This window comes from Lycorma delicatula, chromosome 2 (assembly GCF_047948215.1).
Source record: "Lycorma delicatula isolate Av1 chromosome 2, ASM4794821v1, whole genome shotgun sequence".
NCBI lineage: Eukaryota > Metazoa > Arthropoda > Insecta > Hemiptera > Fulgoridae > Lycorma > Lycorma delicatula.
Window position 1 is genome coordinate 60,132,656 of NC_134456.1, and position 18,837 is coordinate 60,151,492.

The window sequence follows — 18,837 nt, forward strand, 5'->3', positions numbered from 1 at the left end:
CCATTTGTTAAATTGACTCCGTGGATTCGGGGTGTAGAGTCAGTGGATTCTTGAGAAAATCTGATGATACTCCCTCTAGACTTTTTCAGAACTTTTTTCTTGTTTGTAACTGCACAATATGCTTAAGTGGTCTTTTTTTTATAAAGACAGACCTTTTAATGCCAAAATTTATTTAAACATTACATTAATTTTAAAGTTAAAATAAATTACAACTGAAATTTATAAATTCGATTAATCTTAACGGTAGATTTTTTTAGAAGTTTTAAAATATTAATTCAGAATTTAGGATGACATTATTGAAAGTAATATAATAAATGATTGCAAAAATAATTGAAATAAGTGATTACAAATCTTTAGAATAATTGCTCCTTTGAGAAATTACAGGTTTTTAATTTTAATTTTTTTTTTTAAATTAATTGGATTTTTAAAGTACTAAGAAATTCTTTAATAAATGAATACACTTAAATAAACTAGATTTCACGGATAAATACACTATGTTTGCAAGGTTGTATATTTATTCGTATTCCTTTTTTTTTATTATAATTTTACTTAATACTTTACTGATATTTTAAATTTCCGATTTCTGATAGCAGAACTCTTAATAGTAGTTATAAAAGTAAGTAAAATAATTTTAATGGCCAACAGTTTTTTCTTTCTAAAATGAATAGGTTTCATGCATACAAATTGGTTCCGAGGTACTACTAAAATCTGATCCAGTCGTGAGGATTACTTTAGCAGCACTGTTGTTGGAATCCAGAGCACGCATGCTATGTCTCAGTTAATTTGATCCAAAAGGGAATTGACATGGATTGCGCATTAGATACCAGTTCAGTCCATTGAACGGAAATTACATCATAAGTGCGCGTCGCATCCCAAGTCCACTGTGTTACTGTATCAGATATATTGATTTTAATCAACAATAGGAAAAATTTCACATATTTTATTAATTTTACGTTTAATTTAATTTTTGAATAAATTGTTTTAGAGTTTTTTTAATGTAGGCTATTTTGTTTTTAATTTGGAAGAATAGAAAATGTAGAAGGTCCTAACAATAATTACATAGTTTCAACCCTGATATTATGAAACGTGAAATAAATTGCATTAAGGTCGATAATTACACAGTTTATTTCATTTCTTTACGTTCTGTAATTTAAAATTTCTGGGAATAATGTTAAGTATCTCTACTTTAAGTATTGAACTGAAAAAATATTTATTTTACAATAAAAAGGAAGAATAGGGTGTTAATATTTTTAACGTGAAACGTCTTTAAAATCTCACCGGGAAACATACGAGTACCAAAACAAAAATTTGTAACGCGACGAAAAGGTCTATATCATCCTGCCTTAATAACTCCGTAACTATTGGTCTCAGAGACGTAAATGCGGTGTCATTTTATAACTTACATGGTCATGTAAGCGCTCTCGCTCATTTCTTTTCAGTGCAGCTCATGACTTAGTGGTGATTTGTGTGTTTGTGTTTAGAATTTTTCGAGATAGATCGATTTAAGTCCTAAAAACTGTATTTTGGAAAATATTTATGTGTAAAAAATAAAGCAAACATGTAAAAAAGTACAAAAATTTAATATGTCAGCCTCAGCCCGCGCAAAAGCCGGGCGGAGATAAAAATTACGGGTAAAGGGGAGGTTATGGGCCACACACAGGTACCCCAATGTCCGATGTCGAGCGAGCGAGATTGTTTCGGGAGCGTTGCAAAGCTGGCACGGCGCGTTCAGTGAACGACGCCGACGGCGCAAGACACCTGTCCTGCTGCTTATTATTCCTTATGTCTCTTACTTCTCATATCACAGAGCAATGTTGAACAAAATTTTCGTCGAATATTAGTCCAAATAAATATCATGTATGTATGTATGTATAAATTAATATATGTTTTATGTTAAAATTAAATTTAGCACGCAGTCAATGTCTCGTTTTTATTTCAATCCAATACACTAAAAGTGACTCGATGACATACAGACCGACCAGTTTATCTACAGAGTTGGACAAAAGTCGGGCAAATTTTAGTAAATCAGTTAACATAATTTCATACAGTAATAAACGCAAACATCTGGGTCAAAATTTACTAATCATAACTAGATTAGATGAAAGAAGTTACAGTAATAAGGTAGGGCATACGAGTATAAACATTTATAATATAAGCGTTTGTCGGTCGTCGAATAAAGGCTTTTATGAAAGAACTTGCCCGTGTGGATGAAATGTAAACTGAAATCAGGTTCTGAAGAGGTTTTGTATTTACTCTAAAAGCCGATTTATATCCGACAGACAAATTCGACTGAGTGAGTCTGTATAGTTTTATAAGTATTCTAAAATCGACTTAAAAATTTAACTTTAGCAAACTTAACTTTAGAAAATTGTTCACTGTACGTATTATAATCATCTGATTTTAAAAATGGATAAAATCTTTCCATATGCTGCTCCGGTAAGCGCTTAGGTAGAATTCTCATTAATGATTACGATGGTACGATTTCTGTTCGAAAAAACATATGCAAAATTCAGGGTGTTTTATTAGACAAGTTCTCTTAGAATGATCATTTTGAATTCGTCTGTAAAAGAATCAAAACAGTACAGTTTTCCTTAGAAGCGTCCTAATAAAACGTTAGGCGTGTAATCATTATTAAATATTTATTATTCCGATTTGAAATATTATATTATATTTTGGGCTGCGTTAAAAAGTTAAAACGAATTTTTAAAATGGATAGATGAACTATCAGATCATTGTTTGGCGTACATAAAACATGAATCATGTAAACCGATATTTAATAATTAAAAAAAAAAGTTAAATATATAAATATATTATTTTAATGTTATATTGTTGCTGTCCCATAATTTAAAAAAAAACAACATTATGCACCTTTGTCAGACAGATAGCAGGATTGTTTTACTGCAATTCAGCATAATATTATGATTTACGAGAAAAGAGATTTATTAAAAATAGAATAAAAGTGTTTTTTTTTCTACAGAAAGAATATTACTCAGTCTTCGAGTTGTTTTTAGATAACAATAATTTTAAGATACAAGAAGAAAAACACAGGTATTTCTGCATCCCGTTCAATGCCCAAATAATGTTCATTAAAGCCTTCTTAAACGTGATTTATTTTGTAGTATTTTAATACACTTATTATCTTCACTTATAATTTACGTAATATTATTTGATTTGTTATATTTTTAATTATTAACATGGGCGTTAAAACCTCACACTTTTTATGTTATTATTAATTTTATAATTTGTGACGCTGGTTTCATTAAGATTTTATTAGTTTTCCTTAGTACATATTAAAATGCAGTATCAGGTCCTCTGTTTATCTATGGAGTAGCATATTTATCGATTCCTGACTGGATCTAAATAAGTTATTAAGTACTGATCAGAATAAAAAAAATATTTTCTTTATTTACCGATACTAGCTTCAAGGTTGCCGACCTTCACTCATGTTTTATTTGTACGGCTTCCACCATCATTTAAATAATTGAAGGAATATTTTATATTACTTAAAAACTGTTAGATAAAGTAATGCTCTCTCAAAAATATATCCTACTACCCGGCCCGTCTAGCCAGAAGTTGGACCCTCTGGGTTCAGGTCTGCCCTGGCAAATCCCGGAGCCTACTCAAGGGCTCCTCTGGGCCAACAGGCCTATCCCATGGCCGCAGAGCTCGGTTTGCTCACCATTCCCAATTTTCCAGGGGTACCGGCGCCCTGGACACTCGCAGAGCTTGCTTCGGTCACCGCTCCCATCTACCCAGAGGTCTCCACCCCCTAGAGCCACGCATTGTACGTTATCCTCATGGTTGTGAGAATAATGTTGATAAATAATAATTATAGTATTCAGGCTTTATAGAAACCTGAAAACGAAACTAAATTACAAAAGACAGAATAATAATAGTAACTATGGTAACAAAAGTACAGACACGTTTGACAACGAAAAATTCATAACTTATTTCTTTGCCACAGTGGCAGAAATATAATATTGAAGTACAAGGATAAATCTCTATTTTTCTTAATGAATATCTTTAATTCACAACTTTACCCTCCTTGGGGGGGCAACAAATAATGAATTTTCAAGGGGATTGGGCCTTTCTTTTTCTTCTTTTTCCTGTTTAGCCTCCGGTAACTACAGTTTAGATAATTCTTCAGAGGATGAATGAGGATGATATGTATGAGTGTGAATGAAGTGTAGTCTTGTACATTCTCAGTTCGACCAATCCTGAGAGATGTGTGGTTAATTGAAAGAACACGGGTATCCACGATCTAGCATTCAAATCCATGTAAAAATAACTGGCTTTACTAGGACTTGAACGCTGGAACTCTCGGCTTCCACATCAGCTGATTTGGGAAGACGCGTTCACCACTAGACCAACCCGGTGGTTAAGGGGGATTGCGCCTGGATCGATGATTTAAAACTTAGATAACACAAATATATCCTGCAAATTTGAAAGTAATTGGCCGGCTGGTTCTCGCGTAATGCGATAACAGACAAACTTTATAAATTCATTTCCAAATAACCGAGAGTGCAATCGAGTGTGCATAACCGTTTGATCGAGTGTGCAACTGATGCATGCAAAAGTTAGCCTTCAACCTACGAACAAATACCCCGTTTGAATTTTGAAAATTGGACGATTGTTTGCAGAGATATTATAAGAGCACACCATTGCACCTCCCAAAACAGCACCCCAGGGACACCCACAGTTGATGGTGATAATTGGTCTAGCCTTATACGAGGTGCTCGCATATCTCCCCACTGTAGCCTCACACGCAGTCCTCACGAGAAGCCCATTACTGGTAAAAGAAATGTTTTAAATTTATTTAATATTATTTTATTAAGCATAAATTTAATTCTATTATTTTCGTAATATTATTCGATTGATTTGAATCATTCAATTCAAACCCAGCTCACACAGTGATACAGACTACAGTTCACATTTATTTAATTAAACTCATTTGTGCTTCAACCGGCAAATTTCCCCTAGAACACATAAATATATATATTTTTTTTCGAGATAAAATATATGTACCTTCTCAGTTATGTCAAGAAACATGGGTAAAAATTTGGTTGCGATTGATCCTAGCAGTTTTTTGTTTATCCTGAACAAAACCCTCTTCCTCTTTATATAATAGTGTAAATTAAAAATCATACAATATGTCGCATACATGTTTAAATTAAGATTCCATGCAAATATTACCAAAATTAATATCGTAGTTACGCGATGTGCAAAAAAGAAATTTATAGAATAATACTGAGTAGGATAAAAACGAAAATTTCTCTTCAGCTTTTTTAACACCAAAACATGGAAAAGACGGAAGAATATATAAATACGTTTTTGTTTTTATGTATTTTAACAATTATTAATTTTTCCAGAATATTAATTTTATGCTATTTACAAGACCTAATAGATTTTCATCAATAAAGAGTTTCAGAGGTTAAAAATAGCGCGAATATCTTCAACATATTGAAATTTTAATTTGAATTCAAAAAAGTCGGTTTTGTAAAAAAAAAACAATTTTTTTTTTTAATTAGAGGATGTGGAAGATCAATTTTACTTTAAATTAATAAATCAATAGCCTTAAAATTAAGGTTTGGAGAGGAACTGTTCCTTGTCTTTGATAAATGAGATTTTTACGTATTCTTGAAAAATAATTTTCCGAGAATGTCATGCAAGTACAATTTTTGTTAGTGGATAGGGATCAATAAAAAGAGTACACATCAGTGCGTATTTAAATGACATACTGTACTCGGGTAGGCAACGAAATTTAAACTTTCGATAGGGCAGCATAAAGTTTATACTGACCCACGAAACGCTACATTTACAAAAAGAAACAGATTAAATATTTCAATTTTAAATTTAAGGAGCTAGAGCCGTGTAGAATGTTGTTTCGTTTTATATTTGTCCGTAAAATACATTTTGATAAAGGATTGTTTGAATATTACTATAACTCAATTTTTGATGATATTGTGAATTAGAAGGTAAGAAATCAGAACATTTTTGGTAGTGTTACATTTCTTAGTTTTTCTTTCAGTAGAATAAACTTTGAATAAAAAAAGATTTCGAAACAATATTTTAGTTTTTCTGATTTTAGAAGCTACTGGTCTTGGGGAGAAAGGAAAACTGAAAGAAAGTCTTTGTTGCAGGTTTTTTTCTGGAATTAGAATGTATTTTTAAAACTGTTTCGATTAAACAAGTTATATACATTTAAGGGGATCTTGATGGTAAAGGCTTACGATGCCAAGGAAGGTCTCTACCGCTGTATTTCCGTGTTTCCCCTACAGAATTTGAGAGAACCCGATGAGATTTATTTTCAAATCCGATGTTCCTGGTTCCAAAAAATCATTTTCCAAAATTTAGGTGACGTATGATAAATAACATTCTCACTGTGAAACTTAATTTTTTATCTAAATATTATTATGAAGGGATACGAAAAGAGGGAAAGTTAGGGAATAAAGGAGGTGTAAAGCAACCATTTTAAAGCAAAGGATAATCTGAAGGAAATACGCTTTAAAACAGTATAAAAGTGTTTTTTTTTTTTTTTTTTTTTTTTTACTGTTTCAGTATTTCTTTAACTACAAACTACCTTCATCAGCTAATTTAGTATATCTAGTGGTAAATAATAACGTACACGTTTAATGCTGACGGATTTTTATAAACCGAAGAACTAATGATACTTTTTGATTGTTGGAAGAAACATCTATTGTTATTAAAAAAAAAGTAAAATTAAAGTTTTTTTTTTCTAAGCGCGTAAGATGGTCATGTCATAAACAACAAGATATTTCCCGAATACATTCAATCTACATTCTTGGGACAAGCATTCAAAAAGAATTTTCATAAAAGAATGAATTTAAATCAAGGCAAACTACCTATTTCTGGTAGTGAAATAATAATTGTAGCAGATGATTTTGTGATTTATGTCAGCAGTAACTGATAATCTAAAAGGCTCATCGGTTGCCATATTTCTTCCGGGATCACCGTTAAGTATTGCTTCAGAGGATGAGATGAATAGCGTGTGTGAAAATGCCACGCCTCACTGGGATTCGAACCCGGGACCTCCAGACCAAAGGCCGAGACGCTACCACTCGCCCCACGGAGGCATCGGTTGCCATCTAGATATATAAAACTGAACCCATTAATTTATTCATGTAAGACGAAATAACGTAATTGAAAAAATAAAAAAAATAATAAATTAATTAAGGCCTGCTGAGCTTTTGACCAAATAAATGAATGATTTAGTGCCCAGAGCTTGCAAGGCGATAATGATCTGCAAAAGCTTCACTTATAATAACAGTAGGAATATTTTTGAAAATACTATTTTTACTTTTGATATTAAAAATTTTGCAATATTTATCTAACAGACATATATAAATTCACGTTTTTTATTTCACAAAAAAATACGGTACTTACGTATTAACGCCACCGCAGCTACAGCTTTATTTAAAAACAGAGTAGTTAATCGGATTTCGGTAGAAAATGGGGCGATATAGAGTTTAACATAGATTCAAAACAGTCTCTTTAGTAATGTTAATAAATGGTTATTTATATTTATTTATTTTATAAATATAATTTCACCAAACTTAACCTACGCTCGCTAACCTTGTCTAATTAACCGGAGTGTTTTGATTATTTAAATAATAAATAATTGCAATAATTACTGAATTTATTAAATAAATATTCAAAAAATTACGGTGTTAGTTAGTCAAGGTTAGCGAGCGTAGGTTAAGTTTGGTTAAATTATATTTATAAAATAAATAAATATAAATAACCATTTATTATAATTAATAAAGACACTGTTCACTTTCCACCGAAATCCGATTGACTACTTTGTTTTTAAATAAAGCTGTAGCTGCGGTGGCGTTAATACGTAAGTACTAAATTTTATTTTCATACAAAAAAAAAAAAAAAATAACCTAATAATAATCTAAGTGTAACAGACTTAAATTACGGATACCAATTCACTTGCTAGAGCAGATGTACTCACGATTACACAACTAATAACAATAATCATATCACTCAAATGAATCAACACAACAAAATTTGTTATGATGAACAAGATTCAATGAGATAACACTCCTGACCGAAGTGTTGACAAAAAATGCTGTAAGTAATGTGGTATGTTTATTACGTACGTATGTAAGAAAAAGTAATTAAACTTCATTTCTAAAAACAAGATTTTTATTTTCATTAATTAACAATACTGGTCATTATTCCAATATGCTTTGAAACATATAATGTTCGTACAAAGTTAGTAAAATTACACAAAATAGTAGCTGTAAAATTATTTACCGAATAAAAAATAAATTAGATTCATGCAAATGAATTACTAATCTAAACGTTACCCAAATAAGGTTTCATTTGAATAATATAATTATTAAATAATTTACGAAAGAAATATATAAAATATGTAGAATGAGTTGTGATAAAAAGATATTATTATTAAAGATATTAACTACCTAGAACTACGCTTAACCATTTACTTATGTAAAATAATAACCGTTACTTACTACTAATTTTTTGTTTGTACTTCGTGTAAACCGTTCTTAAAATAATTTCAATTATCTTATCACAAATATAACTAGAAAATCGGCTTGTTGTCAATCTTATATGATTGCTATTGCGATCCTAACCTAAAACGCCGTAACTGGTTAATTTAAACTGCGACGATACACGAAGAAACACGAGCTACATATAACATGTAATGTGAAATATAATAACACTGGCAGCTGTCGATCAGCTGATTAGAGTGATCGGTAAATATAATATATTCAAAACGTTAATATGCTAGTGATATGAGAATAGTTTCATTTGTAGGCATACCGATGTTAAATTACAAGCAATGATTTTGTGGAAAAAAAAAATTGTTAATATGTTTTTTATGATTCAAAATATAAATTTCAGAAGATATATAGTTTATTGTTACTAGCTGAACATGTAAGTTAGTTAAAAAAACATATTAGTCCGTATTAAAAAATAATAATTCCTCAAACCTGAATATTCGCGTGTATGTTTTCTAAAACTATATACAAAGATGTACGCTTAAAACTCAAGAACCGTTGAACCGATCTGACTGATTCAATTATCAACGTTATTTTTAAAATTTTCTGAATTTATGTAGCTGTTAAATTATCAAAAATTCTGCAGTAACAGTGCGGAAATAAACTGAAAATTACCGAGAATATTATTTTATAGCGTTTATGGTGTAGCGATTTTTAAGTCTAAATAAGTTAAGATGGTCAAAAATAATTAACTGTTCTCGTTATTGAGGCTTTATCACAAAGGCTGAATTTAATTAAAAATTTGATATACTGATAACAACTCGCTGTATTTTAGTTTCGAGGTTACTAGCTGTTACAGAAAATTTTTTTATCATTATTTTTGTAAGTAGGTAAGTGATGAATTTTCTTTTCAGCAAGCATACCTATTCCACATATAATTATTGTTATTTCTGTCAATAACTGATATGATTTGATTTTATCTGTGTATTATTTTTAGGTTCGAACAAAAGCAATTCAAAATGCTTTTAGCTTAGAAAGTTCCATTCATCTAAATTAGTATCAATAAGTGATGTAAGAATTAATACAAGGATTCATTTTCTACAAAAAAAAGGGTACTTATGTATTATAATGGCACTGTAATACACAAGTACCTAAAAAAAAAATATATATATATATATATTTATATTTGTTCTGTGAATAATTAGATAAATGTATATATACATTTATATAATAAATAAATCTAAAAGTATAAATATAATCTATCCAAACTTGACCTACGCTTGCTTTGCTTGCTAGTCAAGGTTAGTGTGCATAGATCAAGTTTCATTAAATTATATAAATTTAATTTATATTATATATAATCTTTCAACCATAGTGGCACCATTATAATACATAAGTACCAAAACGTTTTGTAAGCTTCTACAAATAAGTTTTATAAATTCTTTTTTTCATTTTCAGTGTAATATCTTAATTTTTATAGGTGACTTGATAGGAAACAATGGTCTCTTCCAAAACTGGCACCATATTCTAAAGAATAGCAAGTATCATATTCATGCTATTGAAGAAATAAGAAGTAAAATAGTTTCTCATCTATTCTTTGATGATTATACTCTTGCAAGATATGCCCAGCAAAATAAAGTTGTTAAAGGGTATCTGAAAATTAACTCAGGATTTAAATTGCATGCCATTTTTTCAGGTGGGTTGGCAATGCTCTCTGAAGTACATGTTAGTAATCACATTCCAGTTACTAGTGAGTTAGTCATGATAGAGAAACTTGATGCAGAAGTACATAATTATCATGAAAACACATTACAAATACCAAGTGTTGCATTGAAACTATCAATGGTGTATCTTATTGCAAGATAATAACAGCAGCACTTTTGTGGCCTCAGGTGAAAGCCATGGACTTTGATGTTGATGAGATGTTCGTCCAGGAGGATGGTGCCTACATGTCATGCAGACCATGAAACCATTGAGTTGTTACAGGAGAAATTTCATAGGTGGCTGATTTCACACAACAGTGATCACAATAGCCACCAAGTCATGTGATCTCATACACATGACATTTAACTCAGCAGATTTCTTAAGTCCAAGGTTTACAGCAAATCCATACCAATCATTTCTGAACTTAAAGAAGAAATCCCTTGTACCATCATAATAATTGAGCTGTAAATCTGTGAAAATGTGATTTGTAAATTTTCTCAAAAAATTGTACAAGTGTCATATAAGATGGGGAGGTCATTTGCTAGATACTGTCTTCAATATTTAATTTGAGTGTTTACTCTTTCAAAGTATGTCACAATTTTGCCAATTCATCCATTAATAAAGGTTCATTTTGTAAATTTAAATCCTGCGTTACTTTTAGGACACCATATTTAGCTCTTCAAGTGACATCTTCACTTTTTCCACCACAGGAACTAGCTATATAATGAACATCAATATTCTCAGAAAAAACAACTCTGACTACTGCAATTTGTTCTTTAGATGGATGGGCTTGGGTTACAGATGTAATAAAGAATAGAAGAATAACGTAAATCAACAAATGAATATACCATTTCAGTTCAGACTCAATGAATTTGGTGGTTATTTTCATTGATCAGTTGATCAGTTTCATTGATCAGTATCAGTTTACTTCATGTGATTTCATTTCTTGCATTGCAATCAAAAATACAGAGATCTAATCTAAATAATACTTTTCAGGAATTGGATGTGGATGCAAAGTAAATAAAAGGCACCCACTGGTTGACTGATATTACCCATTTACAATTGGATTTTGTGGTGAACAAATTCAAGTTCACCACAGGGGCCACAAAACACAGTGGTAAATATTTCACAGTATTCATCACGTATTTGTAGGGATGAATATAACCTGCACTTTGGTTGTTCAAGCATATTGGTCTGTAGTAGAATATTCAGCTTGCAAAGAAGGCAACAGGTAACTATTTCAATTTTCACTCTTCCTAGAATTCTCACATTAGATATACTGAATGTAACTTTTGGCAATATCTAAGATATTTTCAGGAGTAATTTCTTTTCATGTCAATCAATTAAATGTTTACTTTAGGTTCACTGGATGCATTTTTTTGTGGTATAGGGTACATTTCTGTTATTTCTGTACAGTTCCATGCATCTCTATGCATAGCACTGCATGTACATTGTCAAACATTTTTTTTTAAATTCCAGATTTATTATTTTATTTGTTTCTGCAATAACTAACATACACAATATACAATACTCCTGTCCATTGGATAAATAAATGTTGCATATACTTTAGAAATGTCTTGCGTATTGGCATGGTGTAACATGTTTATATATATAAGTTGCCTTCAGCAACAACTTTTTTTCTTTTTATAATATAATATAAAAATCAGACATTTTTGTATTATATTTAAAAGCATAGATCAAAATATATATATATATATATATATATATAGAAAAAGAAATAGATATGTTTAAATTAAAAAAAAAAAAAAAAAAAAACACATAATACAAAATGAATTTGTTATTTTATTAAAATTTAAATATTATACACATTTGTACAAAATATCTAATTTACATTCCTTAAAATAAAATTTAAATGCGTCATAATTTGTTAATGAAGAAAGATTAACTTGAAATCTATATTAACATTTGGCCAGAGTTTCCATTTAAATTACAATAATTAATCATGCATGACAACTATAAAAATAATTATGTATTCTGATATAAATACATATCTCAACCTACACTATTGAAAAACACTTGAAACTAATATTTACAATTGTTTTATGGACAATGTAGTGGTTGTAATCCTAATATAAAACACAAAAAATAAATGTATGTAACAGTGCAGATTTACCATCAAGTTAATTAAAGTGTTCTAACTTATTTTATTATTTTACAGTAACACATTAAAATTACTGTAATTCTATATATATTTGTTTGATTTTAAGTTTTATTTCTAAATATTTTTGTAAGAAAATATGTCAAGTTGTTGCAATGCTTTATAAATATTATTTACCGTTTGTGAGTATCGTTATTTTAACATCATTATAATCATAGACAGTGTCTAAGACATTATACAGTAAATTCTGGTTTCTATTTATAAATAGAAAAAATTTACAGACTATGTAGATACACACTTCTGAAAAAAATTCTGCCAACATCTGCGTCAGGTAAGAAAGCTGTCTATCCAAATACAACTCAAACTGATTTAGGATACGTGTAATCAAATATATGTTTTAACCTGTATAACTGAAATGGATTAGCTATTTATTTTAGCTGCTTGAACAGTCAAAGGCCGTAGCACTTGTCTTATTAATTCTTAATTGTACTCAAATTTAAGCTGATAATGATGCATGTAAATTACTCCAGTCACTTCATGGTGAATTATCTTTGAAAGAAGAGGTAACTGTTAATTATTATATATTAATATTTGGTATTCAATTTTAAGAGCTGTACTTTAATTGAATCATGAACCCAGGATCTTTAAAATAATTTATTCATTGAGTTTTATTCTTCATTGTACCAATTAATTATTTGTTACAAAAGATGCATTAAATCTACCATTTACAGGACTTAATTGTCCTGATTAATCCATCATTGCTAAATTAAGTTAGTTTAAAAAAAATGCATTGAACAATAGATTACAAAATCAATTATAAGTTATTATTAAGATCTATCATATGATATCACTAAAGTAATAGCAACCTCAATTCCTTGTTGATTATTTATAAAACACCCAACTCTAATTTTTTTTAATTTCTTTGTTTTAAAACAGTTATCTTGCTCGTTAGTTTTATTTCTAATTTTAAATGTTGATAATAATAATTCGCTACATACTTAACACAATATTTTTTTTAAACTAAATCTTGAACTATTAGCTATGTAGGCTCATTAAACATAATCTTTATATTAGAAGTGGTTTAACAAGTTGATGGAATATTTGTTTATCTTGAAATATTTTCAAACATTTTTCATTCAGGACAACATAATTGCTTATTTTAAATTTAAACTATTCATGTAACTCTTCACTTTACTTATTTCATAGAGAAAGATCTTTTTACATCATTTTTACTATAAAATATGACAAATTTCTGTATCAATGGCTTACAAGAATGATTTCTTTGTTGCAAGGTATGTGGCATTTATGTTGCACATGAATTATGTAGTGTAATGACTTCTCTGTAGAAATTTACAATTAACTTATTGTTAAATGCTAAAATATAACACAGTAAAATAATTTATGGTTTCATAACTTAATTTCACTAAGTATTTCCATAAATTGGTATGTAAGATATATTCATTGTCAGACAAAAAATTTACTTGTAACTGTGCCAAAATTTAAATGAACTAGTGTAATATAAAAACAATTATAATGAATAAATATCAAAATAATAACAGTAATATTTAATAGAAAAATAAGGTAAAAAAATTACATGTTTTGTACTATTTCATGAAAAATATTGATTCATAGAAGAGTGCATATTAATAAAACTAGGCTAAACCAACTCAGCAATTCTCTAAGAATTGAATGTGCATTACTTATAATGAAATAATAATTTTTTATACTGAAACAATATTATTAGGTGCTATAACACGTAATAGTTGAGAAATAAATGTTAATATATAGCGTGGTTCATGCATCCCACAAGTAATAAAGTGTGATTTGAAAATATGTCACGTGACCTTTATCGTGTTAATAAAATTAGTTAACACAAAATTTTATTTTTCCCATGAAATCTGAAAATCTAATAATATGTAAAAAGTTAAACATATGTTGTTTACTGAAATATCTGTACTTCAGATATCTTGTTGACTACATTTGTATTTAATAATTAATTATGACAATAAATTTTATCAGTTATTCATATATAAAATTTATTTTCCACATTTTAACTGATAATATACATATTTTACTGACCAAATTATTCCATGGCATAGTATTATGCAGGAAGAGCTAAGCTTATTTGACTAACAATTCTAAATTTGCTAATTTGTAATCAAAATAGTCAGCAGTTAAACTTTTCATTGACAAATTGAACCAAACTTAAAATACTATGAAAAGAAATTATCTTTTTCTTTCTCTTTTTGATTTTTCAGTAAAGTAATTTTATTTAATAAATGTTTCTTTGCTTAACAATTTGTAAATAGAATTCTGCTATTATCTGATTTTATTCATTTCTTGTTAACAAGCTGAAATAAATAATCAGTCTTTTTTTTGTCGAAAAATAAACTGCTGGAAATTCAGCAATAATGGTTTAATGAAAATGAAATCAATCTTACTTTCTTTTCAAGAATTTGGTTTTGAAAAAGTATCAAATATAAATGATAAAAATTTAATATAATTTGATTGCTATTGGTTTTCATTCTTTAAAGTAATTATTGAAAAAAGCATATTTTTTTATATTTTACAACAAAAAATGTTATTAGATATAAAAAAAGTATTCTTCAATGAGAAACAAATTTTTTTCTTATTCTTTAAAACAAAATATTAGCAACATTTTCTTAACTTTGTAATTAATTAATTTTTAAGTATTTATGTTAATATTTGTAACCAATCATTAATACTCTAACTGTAATTTTAACTAGTATTTTAATCATTAAGAATATTTACTATATTACAAAAACTTATAAACAACATGTGCACATTCAATTACAAAAGGAAAAATATATGACTTAGATCCGAATCATAATACATGTAAGTATTCTAATAATTAGTACATAATTAATCTTTTTTATGTGTTATGGATTAACATTATTACTACAGTTGATTACATTTTCTTGACAACTGTAAAATTGAAAAACTTCAATATATAATAATTAAAAATAATCTTTTAAACACATTTTTACAGTAGAGGTAAAAATAATTTTTAATAGTTTCTATGAACTAAAACCTAAATAATTTTCTTTTTGTAATGTAGTTATTCTACATCACCAAGTCCACTCAGTCTTTTTTTAACCATTAAAAAAAATAATTACATTATTTCTATAAGTCCACAAACTGTTATGTAATATTTAATAAGATTAACCACATAAAGAATATCACAATTTTTTTTTTACATTAGTCACTGTGCTTTTGGTTTTATATTTATAAATACGTATATAGTTTATTCCAGCAATATATGATTAAAATTTTACACTGAATTAAGAAAAAAAAACACAAAGAAGACTGCTTCCTGTTCATTTTATTGTAAATAATTAAGATCACATATCTTATTCTTATTACCAATTCTAAACACAGAATTTAATGTATAAAAAAAAAAAAATAGTGTGTTCTTAATCTATGTCAACTGGTTGAGGGTAACTGTAAATATGACAACAAGAAATGATGACTGTGAAAAACTCCATGAGCTGGATGCAACTAGTTCCATATCTACATGAGGTTCAGATGGGTAATCTGTAAAAAAAATTAATCAATTAAAAATGTTTACATTTATTAATTATGAGACAATTTAATTAGATTTAGCACATATATTTTTCATTATGTCAAGATGTCTTTGCATGTTTAAACTTCATTACTGTTCTGTTGTAATGTATTTTTAACACATATGCATGAAAATTTAGCCTGTTTTGTTCTAGGTTTAAAAAATATTTAAAGGCTATCAACAGTTTTATTTGAGAGGGCTTTTGGTAAATGTTATAGAAAAGCCTAGTTTTAAAGTTAAGCTTCAAAATTCCTTATTTTGACTATTTCTCAAAACAAATTAATACAGTATAACAATACAGTAATAAAGTATAATAACACAGTAATATAATACAGTGTAACAATACGGTATAACAATTAATAACAAATTTATACTGTTTCAGACTTTCAGGATTTTTCATCATACTTTTAAATGGATCTGCAATATTTAAATCACTAACTTTTATTCTTATCCATTTTTTATACTTCTAATTGATTGCAGTTCCCTCTGCAACTATAACTTATAAAAGTACAAGACAGAAATTGTTAACTGAATTTTTTTTAATTCAGTGTTATTAATTAATGATGTTATTATGAGCATTAGTTTTATTATAATTTGTTTTATTAGTCATTAAATGGCAAAAATGGTGGCACACCTTTACCAAAGTCCCTTGGATAAAAAAGCAAATAGATTCCATATAGCTATAAAAGTTGAGTACTTACAAATACTAGAAATGAGTTTAAAGTCTAAAAATGTTATGGAAAGTAAAGATTAGAGTATGTGAATCAGATAATTGAGGTTGTAGAACCTAATTAATATTTGATATTATAAGATACCTCAAAACTAAAAATAGGATTTGAGAAATTCATTAGATGATTTACTTTTAATCTAAAGAAGGGTTGGTAATCTTCTTTTTTTTATTATACAAAACTGGGATAAAAGAAGAACATGGTTTAAGTAAAATGATGTGTTAAAAATAATGGCCCTGAATCCTGAGACTTATTTTTAGTTAGTTTTCAAAGGTGTATGCTTATTTAATGCTTATGCTTAGGTGCATGCTTATGTAAAGGTACATTTGATATGTAATTTTTTTGTTTTCAGGATGCTAGAATCTTAAGTATGATGGTGATAAGAAAGAAGAATTCGTCTAGCTTTCATAATAACAGAAATGACTGGGACTCATATTGAGACTGGTTTGAAGCAGAACTGATTGAACCAGTGACATTTAAATTAAAATCTGATGACATCAATTATGAATTGTACTATTTGATCTTAATCATGCAAGAGGAAACGTGGTGATCAACACCTTAGGAAAAATATGAGGGGAGGGGAGACACCAACAGTCTGAGAGAGATGAAGGATCTAATTAAAACAAGGAGGTGGACTCAGAAGGAAGTGGCAATACTCAGAAGGAAGGAAGGAATACTCAGAGATACTCAGAGATGAATGACTTTATTGAAAGCCACAATGGATTTTCAACAATCTATGCCAACGTTCCCTCCATTGAAAGTATCTGATAGGTCATGGGTCAGGAGCAACAGGGAAAAGCCGACCTGTTTGCTACACATCTTAGCAAAACTTTTCTCCCATACAACTAAGGTAGTCCTAATGACAGGGAAATAATTGGCTTCTTGGACAGCCCAATGCCTTTAAGCCTATCAATTAGACACATTTCAATGAAATGAGTATGACAGGTAGTCAAACAAAGGGAACTGTCAAAGAAAGCTCCAGATTTTGGCTTGATGAATCATAAAATGATACTTATGCCCCTATTCAAGGCCATCAAGTATATTATATACCTTTTCAATGACATCCTTTGAAGATTGTACTTCCCATCAGAATGGAACAGGCATGTGTCTCAAGAAGTGATGATTTTGAAACCAGCTGAACCTGTGCACAACATGTCTCCCTACAGACCAGTAAGCCTTTTAATGATTCTATCAAAGTTATTTGAGAAACTGTTTTTTCGAAGACTGAGGTCAAGATTGGAGCAGGGAAAAAGTTATTCCAGATCATCAATTTTGATTCAGAAGTGTACATTCTGCCATTGAACAAATGCAAAGACTTGTCAATGTCATCACCAAGTGCCTAGAAGAGAAGAATTTCTGTTTGGCGGCCATTTTGGATGTTCAGCAGGTCTTTGACAAGGTCTGGCTGCCTTGTCTGCTCCACAAGCTGACATACAGCTTTATTCAACCCTTCTACCTGGCTTTGCGGAACTATCTAAACAGGCAATGTCTGATCTTATCTTTTTCCAGGTCAGATATGATGATCAGTTATCTGGATTCTTCAACATTAGATCTTGTGTTTGATAATAATTACTACATATGATATTTTCAGTTTTATTGTATTTTATAAATGTTGGGGTTGAGTGAAGCTGAAATGTTGAAAGTAATGAAACTATTATGGATAAGTGACAAAACTACAGTGAACTTAGGGTAAACTTTTCTTTCTTCTACATGCTACAAGATATGAACTTTAAGCAATTTATTAAATTTTAAGCTCAGCTTTATAGACATCCATTTTTATTGTAGTATTTTAACTTTAATTTTTATTATGTTTTATATTGTAATTTAACACTGCTCAAGTATTTTGTAAATTACTGTTTCTCTTCATTACAATCTATAGACCAGCTGTTCACAAGATAATTATAATCAGTAAGTACATATTGGAATAACAGAAAATTATTTTTGATATTTTTTTTTTGTTTTTATTTTTTTTTAATGAGGATGTCTGTTTAAAAAAAATTGTTTTTTTGTTTCAAATTTTCTGTCCCATAATATCTCTAAATCCAGTAGGTCACATTAAGACAGATGCCATCTACTAACACAGTGTTCCTAAATGAATCCCACGTATTAAAACTGATTATTTGGAAAGGTCAGAGGCATTCATGCTATTAAAAACATAAAATATTTTTACTGTGATTTTGAACGCTACAGTGATAATTAATTACCTTAAAA

The 18,837-nt window shown here is 29.0% G+C and overlaps 1 protein-coding gene across 1 annotated transcript in view; it reads right to left on the reverse strand.

The window, feature by feature from the left end:
* Positions 1-15,159: 15,159 nt before the first annotated feature.
* Positions 15,160-18,837, reverse strand: part of LOC142320185 (limbic system-associated membrane protein-like) — a 507,330-nt gene continuing 503,652 nt past the window's right edge. Inside the window, exon 10 of the mRNA XM_075357870.1 lies at positions 15,160-15,870. Within this exon, the coding sequence (XP_075213985.1) occupies positions 15,755-15,870 (116 nt within the window). The 3' untranslated portion in view covers positions 15,160-15,754. The remainder of the gene's footprint in view (positions 15,871-18,837) is intronic.